This window comes from Heterodontus francisci, chromosome 38 (genome assembly GCF_036365525.1).
Source record: "Heterodontus francisci isolate sHetFra1 chromosome 38, sHetFra1.hap1, whole genome shotgun sequence".
Lineage (NCBI taxonomy): Eukaryota > Metazoa > Chordata > Chondrichthyes > Heterodontiformes > Heterodontidae > Heterodontus > Heterodontus francisci.
In genome coordinates this window covers 26,552,099-26,564,229 of record NC_090408.1, presented here as the reverse complement: position 1 = coordinate 26,564,229, position 12,131 = coordinate 26,552,099, and the positions used below count along the sequence as shown (strand labels likewise).

General features: G+C 41.8%; 1 protein-coding gene across 4 annotated transcripts in view; it reads left to right on the top strand.

Moving 5' to 3' along the window:
- The window catches only part of myo1ea (myosin IEa), a 132,338-nt gene that overhangs the window by 61,812 nt on the left and 58,395 nt on the right, over positions 1-12,131 (top strand). For all 4 annotated transcript variants that reach the window (XM_068017914.1, XM_068017913.1, XM_068017912.1 and 1 more), the window contains 3 exons: positions 647-734; positions 1,683-1,772; positions 9,346-9,477. In XM_068017914.1, the coding sequence (XP_067874015.1) occupies positions 647-734; positions 1,683-1,772; positions 9,346-9,477 (310 nt within the window). The remainder of the gene's footprint in view (positions 1-646; positions 735-1,682; positions 1,773-9,345; positions 9,478-12,131) is intronic.

Sequence of the window (12,131 nt, the reverse complement as noted above, 5' to 3'; positions counted from 1 at the left end):
AGCAAACATAGATTTTCTTTTGTTCTAGTCAGAAGCTTGAGAGCACACCATAAAAAGGCCCATTTCAAGGACAGTAAAATGGGCCATTATAACAGAACCTATGGTATCTGTAGAATGAAGAATATAAAAAGACACTGAAATAGACCTTTTCTGTAGTTTTGTTCCTATAATTCTTTGTACCAATAAGGAGGGGGTAGTTAGAGTGTAGCAGCTTCAAAGTATAACCTCCCTCCCCAATCCACATGTATTAATGCCACCTAATGATTGGCTGATTGATGAGCTTATACTAGACCGAGCTGTCTATGACCATTTGACATCGCCATTGAAGAAAATGTTCAGCTTTCCCAAGGTATTGTCTTGGCATCTATTTCCCTTCCCTGCTCTAATGTTAGTGATTCAAATGGCAAATAGCCATGGTACACAAACTTTTCATTTAATCTCTCTTTGGAGCCTGCCTACACTACTTCTATCTTCTAACAAGAGTCACAGGCACCACGATAGAGTGACGTCAAGCATAATCAGCGATTACATTTTATTGCTGAAGTAATAATAGCTTCTGTTGTCCAAAACAGACAGAAACTAACACATGTTACAGTGGGCGGTGTGTAAACAGAGATTTACCTTTCTTTTGCCTTTTCTCTTCCAGTGGCGAAAGTGGGGCTGGAAAGACGGTAGCTGCAAAATATATCATGGGTTACATTTCCAGAGTTTCTGGAGGTGGGCCCAAAGTGCAGGTAAAGTAATATGGGTTTGCAGCAAGACTTACATTATTTAAAATGTTTTTTATATAATGTTTCATAGAGGTAGAGAAAATACAAGCTTGCTCAATATGTGACTATGCTGTAGTATGCAGTTCACCCAGAATTTAAAAAAAATTCTTTCTTGGGATGTGGACATCGCTGACCAGGCCTGCATTTGTTGCCCATCCCTAATTGCCCCTGACAACTGAATAGCTTGCAAGGCCATTTCAGAGGGCAGTTAAGAGCCAACCACATTGACGTGGGTCCTGGCCAGACCAGGTAAGGGTGGCAGATATCCTTTGCTAAAGGACATTAGTGAACCAGATGGGTTTTTACGACAATCGATGATAGTTTCATGGCACTATTACTGAGACTAGCTTTCAATTCCAGATTTTTTTCTATTATTAATTGAATTTTATGAATTGAATTTTAAATTCCACCAACTGGTGGGATTTGAACCCGTGCCCCCAGGGCATTGGCCTGGGTCTCTGAATTACTAGTTCAGTGACATTACCATTATGCCGCTATCTCCCTAAATTGATCTGGTTCATGTTGATTTGCTGCTGTCCCATCAACATAGCTTTGGTGGGAGGCCAGATAATGCTAACTTGTTTAGAAGTTCATGATACTTGAATCCATCAAAGACTTTGACAATGTCCAATGTAACAATCAGCAATTCCCAAATCTACAAGAACCAGAGTTCCAGAGATACCCATCTGCCCCAAACTCTGTAGAGTATGGGTTAGTTTTACACCTCCTGTGGTATCACAGTGGCTGTTCAAGGTAAGGTTTATTTCGGGTTAATGAAGAACTGCAGACAGAATTTTATCTCTGTAGAGAGAAATATTTTATTATTGATCAATGCAGCATACTTCCACATTATCGTAGTGCAGTAATTTAGCATTCATTTTTAAGGAGGGATTTTTTTTTTCTCTCTTGCAGCATATAAAAGACATCATTCTTCAATCAAATCCACTCCTAGAAGCATTTGGGAATGCTAAAACAGTGAGAAACAATAACTCCAGCAGATTTGTGAGTTTGAGGCTGTGTCCTGTTTTGACTGTAATATCCTGTGGGTTTGGCTGGGGGATTTCTTATGGAAAGTCTTCATCTCAAGCAATGTTTGGTTATTTTGGGTTTGAAGTTTTTCCTTCAAGTGCTAAATTTCCTTTGTAGATTGCAGCAAGTAAGCATGTTTCTTGTTATACTTCATCTTCAAATATTACTCACTGTAAATTCTTGACCACACTAGCTTTCTGTGTACATCTTTGCATTGTAGCCTGACTGTGGGTTAGATTTTTACCAAGCCCATGACGTCGGGCTCTGTGGCGGGGGGGTTGCCAGAAGATGGTTGCGGCAGAGGCCCCCACGGAAGCCAATGCCGGGAGGGCCCGACCCGATCTTCCCGGTGGCAGCCGAGACTCCGTGGCGGCTTCCCCTGCCGCTGGGCGACGGGACATCAATTTCAATATTTAAATCAATGACATGAAAAAATTTAAATCAACTTACCCGCAATCGTCTAAGGCCCGCTGTGATCTTCAGTGCAGCGGCCAGCTCTACCGCGCCTTCAATTCCCTGTCTGGGGAAAGCAGGCGTGACGCTGGTGAGGAGAGTGGGGGGGGGAGTTAAGATTTATAGTGCGGGGGGGTGGGGGGTGTTTGGACCAGTGTCAAATAAGCATCATCAGTGTAGGGGTTTGTGGGAAGGGTTGAACTTTCAACTCTGTACAGTCTGGCGGGGGGGTGGCGGGTGGAAGGTCAGAATTCAAAGATAAGTGTTTGGTGGGGTGGATGGGCAAATACCTAATGTAAGTTTTATTGGTGGGTTTGAAAGGGGCATTACAATTTTATTTTGTAAATTTTGGAAGGCTTCACTTTTAAAATCCTTTAAAAATGGTGCCAACGCCTGCGCACAGGCAGTTGACGCCATTACTGGTGATGGACAGCCCACTCCTTCCACGTGTTTGGGGAAGGGGCCGGGCGGGACGCCTTGACTATTTAAATGAGCCACCGCGCAGGTGATAGTGGCGGCTCTTCGGCATGCGGCCCACATTTTTTGAGGCGACGGGTTCTTAAAATCCAGTCCTGTGTGTCCTTTATCATCAGCAGCAATTTTATTCTAAGATATATGTGACCATGCTTCCAGAAAATAAATGAGGGTAGGGCGGTGCAGTGGTTAGCACCGCAGCCTCACAGCTCCAGGGACCCGGGTTCGATTCCGGGTACTGCCTGTGTGGAGTTTGCAAGTTCTCCCTGTGTCTGCATGGGTTTTCTCCGGGTGCTCCGGTTTCCTCCCACAAGCCATATCAACTTGCAGGTTGATAGGTAAATTGGCCATTATAAATTGTCACTAGTATAGGTAGGTGGTAGGGAAATATAGGGACAGGTGGGGATGTTTGGTAGGAATATGGGATTAGTGTAGGATTAGTATAAATGGGTGGTTGATGTTCGGCACAGACTCGGTGGGCCGAAGGGCCTGTTTCAGTGCTGTATCTCTAATCTAATCTAATCTAATCTAATCTAAATGACTATTAGTGTTGTACAATAACATCGCTGATTGTAATTTCTCCGGCAGAATACCTTTTCCTAAGTCCTAATATATTTTGCTACAAATCTATTATATAATTCCTATATTTACCCCTGAATATAGGAATATGGGATTAGTGTAGAATTAGTATAAATGGGTGGTTAATGGTCGGCACAGACTCGGTGGGCTGAAGGGCCTGTTTCAGTGCTGTATCTCTAAATAAAAACCAACATGGTTCATGTTTCAGTTGACTCACACTAATGGCTCTATCTCTTATTTTCCAATACTCTCAGTGAACAAATAGAATGCTCTAAAATTAACTCGACCTTAATTAAATATTTAAGCAGATTTAGAGGTTATATACTGTCTGCTTTTGACCATTAGCACTGAACCTCCATCAGTTCTAGTTACATTTATATTTGGTGACGCAATTTAAAATTTCTTGCTAATGTTGCTATTGCAGGAGTTACCAGACATGTGAACAGTGTAAAACAATGCAACCTTGATGTAGGTAAAATAAAATGGAAATAATACTTTTTCCAACCCTGTCAGGAGGTATACTTAACTTTGTTTACATTTCAGTACCAAATAATTATCCAGGTCCAACATGAATGCTGAGTCTTGCTCAGATGAAAGGCCCCATCTGGTTGCCAAACACCATGTCACCTGAGCAGATCTTTTTATGGGTGGGAGACTTGATTATATATTCTCTCTTCTCGTTCTGAAGGCACTCTGTAACTGTTGGTTGGCTGTACAAACTTGGGAGGGGGGGGTGGAGTTATTGCTTCTGCATGTGTACCTGATGAGCAGCAGAAGTCACCTCGATCATGCTCAACAGCAGGAATTGGCTGCTTTCCTTCCTGCCGCACCCCCCTCCACCTCCTCCTCCCCAGCCCAGGTGCCTGAAACCACCTGGACTGTTTCATCAGCTAATATTAATTAACAGCACAGATAAAAAACCGAACCTGGGACCTTTTCAGGTCCGTACAACTGAATGGTTTATCCACTTATATGAGGCAGTTGGACAGTTGAGACAAACACTTCTTCCAATTACACTCCAGTTTTGTTTTCTCTTCTTACTCTCTCGCTCTTGAAGGAACAAATTAAATTGTCTCTTTCAGCATCACCTCACTCAATCCTCACTCTTTTACTGGCACCAGTCCTTGGTTGCACTCTTTTCCTAAAGTGGCTCCCAGTGGTCTTTTGAGGGAAGGGACAAACTACATAATCAGTCTCTTTTTTTTTCACCTTGTGCTGTCTTCCATGAACTGGAATCTAATTCAGGACCAAGGTAAGGGTGGCTGGGAACTCCCTGAAGGATATTAGTGAACCATTTGGGTTTTTACAACAATCCAGCAGCATTCATGATAGTTTTGCTGGTACTAGCCCACAAATTACCAGATCTATTGACATCGGGTTTCACAACTTGCAGTCGTGGTTATATGAAGCTTGATTAACACCCAGAGTTTATGAACAGACTCCAGTTCTACACTTTGTGGTTGACACTTCAATGCCCTCAAGGCAACAGGGATGGGCAATAAATGCTGCCTTACTATGTCGCCCACATCCCCGAGAACAAAAATATGATCCAGGACAGCAGGCACAGTGAATGTATAGGTTTAGTATTTGTGCCTGAACCACAAGGTGAGAGGCTCTGCCAGGAATGAAATGAGAAGGCCTGGGGCAGATGGTGGCTTGCATTAAATAGTCTCTGCATTATAATCTGCTTCTTGTTAAATGACGGTTTCAGCAGGCTCTCCGACACCATGTTAAAATAAAGTGTTTGTTATACAATGGATACAGGAAGTACAGAGACAACAAAAGTTAGAGAATATTTCGAAGAAAGGAATAAAGTTCAAATGCAAATGTAGTTTGTGGCAGTCCTCTTTCTGTGTTTGTTCCCCTCTGTGTTCGTGCCATCAAAGGTCAATCATGCGTTGAGTATGTCTTGTGTAACTCGAGCACCTGCACAATGAATTGGGAAATTGGCTGGTGTTATTGGAGGCCTCACCGAGCTTTTTAAATGTCAGAAACTGAAGTTAGAAAATCAAAAGTAGTAGGTTTCGGCATGTGGGTGACTGATAATTACTGTGCTGGGAATTCTATAATTTTATTACACAGTGCTACGCCTTTAATTATTGGAAGCCTAAATAAAAGGAAGGAATACACCAACCAAAAATACAGGAAAGAAAAAGGAATGAAAAGGAGAAATGAAAACTTTTCAAAAAGAAGTAGCAAGATTGCTAAAAAGGTTGGCAAATTTGTGCAACTGAAGAGCTGGCAAAATTAAAAACAAAAGTAACCAACTCAATATATGTCTTTTATTTTTTTTTAAAAAAGAAAAATAATTCTGCTTGCAGAAGGATTGGCTGTAATAAAACATTCTTTGTGGTTTGTATTTTCATTTTTATAGACTTTAGTTTACTTGATGTTCAGATTGCACCAAATTGAGCCATTATGCACTTCAGGTGATCAAAGGTTCCCCAGGATGCTATGCATGCTTTGATGAGAAGTTATAAAATAAATGTAACATTTGTGGGAAGAAGTTTGAGACGACACACTTTGTAACTCCTGCGGAAGTTGCAATAAGCAGCAAGATGCTCAATGTTCACTAAATGTGGAACACAGCTTCATTCCCAACATCCTCGATAACCTATATTCCAGATGTCGCTGGGGTTGATGTGAGGAGATGCTAAGGCAAGCAGATAGTAGGCCCCTCTCTAGATGAACGGAGGGATGGACAGTAATCCTAGGACGCCCTTGTGCACTTCCCAATAGCCAGCTTCAGGGCTGCACTCTAGGAGGAAATTATTTATGATCCTAGCCTGGGCTGTTGCTGATAGGATAGAAAATGCAGCTAGTTGTTCCTTGAACTTATGTGACTTACTTCTGGCGGATTGTTTGTGTCCAATCAGAAGAGTTGGTGGGATTACAGATCAGAACCGGACCATCATGCCCATTCTTTAGTCTTGATTACTCAATCGTGGACTCCCTCTGACTCACCACCAAGATCTTTATTCTCAATTCTTATGTGAATCCAGCCAATCTATTAATAGCTCTGTACCACTTTTCTTGAAATGGGCCCTTTTTAAAGCTAATAACTAACTCAACTTTCTAATTTTTCTGGCAATCTGTTCCACATCTGATCCGATACCCTAGGGAAAAGTAAACATTATCTCATCTCTAATCTAGTCCAAGTGAGTTGTGTTCTCAACTTCTGTACTCACAGTCCAAAATAAATAGTCTGCTTACCTCAACTTTATCTATACCATTTTCAGAATTTTAAAAATCAGTAACACAGCTCCTCTCAATCATCTTTTCTGTATTGAAAAGAGGTTTCTGCATGCCTGTGCATACTACACCTGTAACCCAATGGGTGCTGGGTGACACAAACTCTTTGTGGATCAGCCTTGGACCAGACTCATCTGGGCTTTTGGTTGGCTACAAGGCTATCCTTTATCACTGGAAAAGTCCTGATCATATCAAATGTGGCTGAGGAAAGGAAATACACTTTTTATTAGCAGCCTTGGGGTAAATTGGCAAGAAGACAAGGAAAGCTTTATTAAAATTTTTTTTAAATCATGAGGGTATGAAATCTGCTCCAGTTTAATTTTGCTAAGTGTAGAAGGAAAAGACTGTAATGCTTTGGGCTGTACTTTTGCTCTTGCCCAACATAAAACCCAGCTTTTATAGCCAAGCCAAACCTTGTACCCAACCCTGCCATCTGGGATAGCGTTCCCTGGTTAACAGCTTGATTGATTTACTGGGAGAATTTTAACTGGGAAGCTAAATGGAGCAGGGACCTATCCACCCTTTTCTCCCCCTGTATGGCCGACTGCAATTTTAATTTGCCTGCGGCATGGATACCTGCACAAGGCAGTGACTCCGCTTCAGTTACACAGATCAGGTTTTGATTACTTCACTGGGGCATGATCTGCTATTTTTACCTCAGGCCTGAGCAGGAAGCAGTGACTGGGGCCCCACAAGACAACCTTGGGTCTACAGTACCCCAGGCTCCCTCAGCCCAACAGAAATGCCGTCCTCACCACTTACTATGTGCCAGAAACCATTAGTCCTCGGAGGCAGCCTCTGAGCCACACAATTTTAAGTATCGAGCAGCTGCTTCCTGCCAACTTCTTGCCTCTTTTGGTTATGAAGTGACATTTTCATGAGGCCTGGTTGTTAAAATCAGCCGAGCCTCCCGACTACTGCTGCTGGACCGTGACGAGATTCGCTTTGCCGCATTCCTGCCCAGGAGGAAAAATCAACCCCATTGTCTCTCGATTACACTTCGGATTTCCAACACATACCACGCTACTTCAGAAGTCAATTAGTATCAGTCACATTAGACACTTTCCTAGCAGACTCTGTACTAAACAGATTTAGTCACACACTGTAATTTACAGCATGGAACAAGAAGTTGTTGAAGCTAGTCAAAAAAATGAACAGCTTTGAACCAGTTCATGAATGGCTTCAGTAGACAATCCAGTCTGTCAAGTCGCAATGAATGATTGTATTTGCCAACGTACTCCCGCTTCTTGGAATAACTGCCCGACCCTTACCAATTACATTCTTCCTTAGAATTCTGTAGGCATCTTGCCCATGGAGCTACATCTTGTCTCAGTGTTTGTTGTGGCTCAGTCAAAATTATAACGATAACTGGTACATCAAAAATGTTTTAAGTGGGAAGGAAAATCAGTTGGTTTGTGTAACAGGCTTCCGATTAGCAACTGCTTGTAATTACCCCCGTGTATCGCTTTCTCCTTATCCCTTTGCCACGTTGTCCCATTTCCCAATCAGTTGTGTTCCGGTGATACATATTTTTAATGATATAAATGCCTTAGCCATAATCCAGTGCGGATGAGTTTATGCAGCCCGCTTCTGTGGGACAACATGAACTTGCTTGTTCATTGACCACTTCCCTGTTTTGAGATAGCCGAGATTGACTTTTGCTTATACCTATGGCATAACGCTATCAATCTCAATGTCTGAATTCTCGATTGGCTGAAGATCCAGCCTCTGATGCTGGCTTTACAATTCTTCTGTGGAGTTGCTTCCACCCCAAAAATGGCAATGGTGGGAGCCAAAAGGGGGAATAAATAAAGTATGCAAATTGTTAAAAAGCTGTTTTGTGGGGTGACAAAGATATCAAAAAGAAAATTGAAACTAAAGTTTAAAAAGATGATGATTGATCAGAAAACAAATTGGAAAGGAGGAATATGTAGAAGAGGCATGAGAGGTCAAGCAGATATGTTTGCATTTTAATTTTAATTAAAATGAATGCTTAAGAACTGTTCCAGTTGTATAGGGTTTGCATTACTGCTCATTGGAGGAGCTTTATTACTGTAATATTAGTGTTGTTTTCAGTATTGCTGTGTGTTTCTTAAAACCTTACAAAACTAAGCATTCCAGGAAGGTGACTAGCTCTGCAGACTTGATGATGAATTAAAGGGCTGATTCCATGAGTACGTTCTCTCAGCAGGAAACGTTGCTCACAGAGAATCGCCGACCCGCAGACCTTGATTTTCCATCCTTTTAAACGAATAGATGGAAAATCACGAGCTCCAAGCCGGAATTTCTCAAGCTGTGCTTCCTGTGAGTGCCCGATAGGGGAATTGGCCAATAAATCTGTAGCACCCCTCAACTCCATTCCGTCCCTTTTTAAGTGGTTAAACCATTGAGATGCTGAAACGTTTGACTGTGCTATAAATTATAAATTCAAATGCAAGATCCAATTTTAGTTCAAGTATAAACACTAATTTTTAAAAAGACGAGTTGGGAGACATCCCAGGAACATTACTGCTGATTTAAGTTTGGTACTGTACATTAACTGTTCCCTCCTCAGACATACAGACATCATTATTATATACCCTGTATCTAAGGAGGGAACCTGAAGTGAGCTATTTAAATTGGACTTTCTATATTAAACAGGTCCAATAAAAAAGGTTCAAAATTGATGTCGTGATTGTTGGTAGTAACCATGATGCATCAATTATATTCCTTGCTGTGTAATTTATGGCTACTGCTTGTTCTGTGCCTGTGATTTTCCCTGATATTGAAATATGACTGATCTGTGCAGGGGAAATACTTTGAAATCCAGTTTAGCCCGGGTGGGGAGCCAGATGGTGGAAAAATCTCCAATTTCCTACTGGAAAAATCCCGGGTTGTTACACGGAATCCTGGAGAACGAAGCTTCCATATTTTTTACCAGGTTAGTAGTAAAGCTTTAGTTTCCTTTCACAAGAAAGAAAGAATTTGACTGAAATTGCGGGAGGCAATGCTGACAGTGGAAAGTGTGGGTATCCAGCCATTCTTGTCTCTGCAAGATGTGTTTTAAGGGTGCTTAATAACAATGTACTATTTAAAAACCCCACAACTGGTGAATGATGTGACTCAGATTCACTCAGTCTGTAGATAAAGTATTTCATACAAATACAGCTGAAACATTTAAAAGATATAAATGCTTTACCTATAACCTGTGACTTTTCTAATATTTGTCAGTTCCGAAGAAGGGTCACTGACCTGAAACGTTAACTCTGCTTCTCTTTTCACAGATGCTGCCAGACCTGCTGAGTGGTTCCAGCATTTCTTGTTTTTATTTCAGATTTCCAGCATCCGCAGTATTTTGCTTTTATTAAATACTTTACCTACTTTAGTTGCCAATTAATTACATCTGCTACATTATGGAAATTCCTAAAGGCTGGGCTTTCTGTTCTCCAGTTTGTCATATGGACACTGGCAATCTGAAACAATGGGCTTTAATCATAGAATGCTTACAGCACAGAAGGAGGCCATTCGGCCTGTCGTGTGCATGCCATTTGGCTCTCTGCAAGAGCAACTCAGCTTGTCTCACCCCCCCTGTGCTTTCCCCGTAGTCCATTCTCTTCAGGTGCTTATCCAAATCCCATTTGAAAGCCATGATTGAATCTGCCTCCATCACTCACTCAGGCAGTGCATTCCAGATCCTAACCACTCGCTGCGTAAAAAGGTTTTTCCTCATGTCGCCGTTGGTTCTTTTGCCATTTACCTTAAATTGTGCCCTCTGGTTCTCGACCCTTCCACTAGTGGGAACAGATTCTCTCTATCTACTCAGTCTAGACCCCTCATGATTTTGAACAGCTCTATCAAATCTCCTCTCAACTTTCTCTTCTCTAAGGAGAACAGCCTCAGCTTCTCCAATCTATCCACATAACTGAAGTCCCTCAACCCGGAACCATTCACGTAAATCTTTTCTGCACCCTTTCTAAAGCCTTCATATCCTTCCTAAAATGCGGCGCCCAGAATTGGACATGATTTTCCAGTTGAGGCCAAACCATTGTTTTATAAAAGTTCATCATAACATTCCTTGTTTTTATACTCTATGCCTCTATTTATAAAGCCTAGGATGCTGTTTGCTTTATTAACCACTTTCTCAACCTGCCCTGTCACCTTCAACGATTTGTGCACTTACACCCCCAGGTTTCTCTGTTCCTGCATCCCCTTTAGAATTGTTTTGTTTTATACGGCCTTTCCTCATTCTTCCTACCAAAATATAAAATTTCACACTTCTCTGCATTAAATTTCATTTGCCACGTGTCAGTCCATTCCACCAGCCTGTCTGTCTTCTTGAAGTCTATCACTATCCTCCTCACAGTTCACAATACTTCCAAGTTTTGTGTCATTTGCAAATTTTGAAATTGTGTCTTGTACACCAAGGTCTAGGTCATTAATATAGATCAAGAAAAGCAGTGGTGCTAGTACCGACCCCTGGGGAACCCCACTGTATACCTTCCTCCAGTCTAAAAAACAACTGTTCACCACTACTCTCTGTTTCCTGTAACTCAGCCAACTTCATATCCATGCTGCCACTGTACCTTTTTATTCCATGAGCTTCAACTTTGCTGGCAGGCCTATTATGTGGCACTTTATCAAACACCTTTTGAAAGTCCATGTATACCATTTCAACCACATTACCCTCATAAATCCTCTCTCCATTACCTCATCAAAAAACTCGATCAAGTTAGTTAAACACGACTTGCTCTTAATAAATCTACTGGAGTTCCTTAATTAATCCACATTTACCGAAGTGACCTGTGAACTTTGTCTCGGATTATCATTTCTAAAAGCTTTCCCACCACCAAGGTTAAGCTGACCTGTAGTTGCTGGGTTTATCCTTACATCCTTTTTTGAATAAAGTTGTAACATTTACAATTCTCCAATCCCCTGGCACCACCCCTGTATCTAAGGAGGATTGGAAGATTATGGCCAGTGCCTCCACAATTTCCTCACTTCCCTCAGTATCCTCGGATGTATCCCCTCTGGTCCTGATAGCTTATCATAAGAACATAAGAAATAGGAGCGGGAATAGGCCCTTCGGCCCCTCAAGCCTGTTCCATCATTCAATAAGTTCATGGCTGATCTGATTGTGGCCTTTCCTGTCAGCTCCCTATAACCCTTGACTCCCTTGTAGATCACAAATCTGTCTAACTTGAATATATTCAATGACCCAGCCTTCACTGCTCTCTGAGGTAGAGAATTCCAAAGAGTGATGATCCTCAGAGAAGAAGTTCCTCCTCCCCTCCATCTTAAATGGGTGACCCCTTGTTCTGAATCTGTGCCACAGTTCTAGATTTCCCCACGAGAGGAAACATCCTCTCAGCATCTACTCCGTCAACCCCCCTCAAAATCTTTTATGTTTCAATAAGATCAGCTCTCATTCTTCTAAGCTCCAATGGGGACAGGCTCAATCTGCTCAACCTTTCCTCATAAGACAAACCCTTCATCCCAGGATTCGACCTTCTCTGAACTGCCTCCAATGCAAGTATATCCCTCCTTAAATAAGGAGACCAAAAATGTACAGTACTGTAGGTATGTTCTCACCAACAC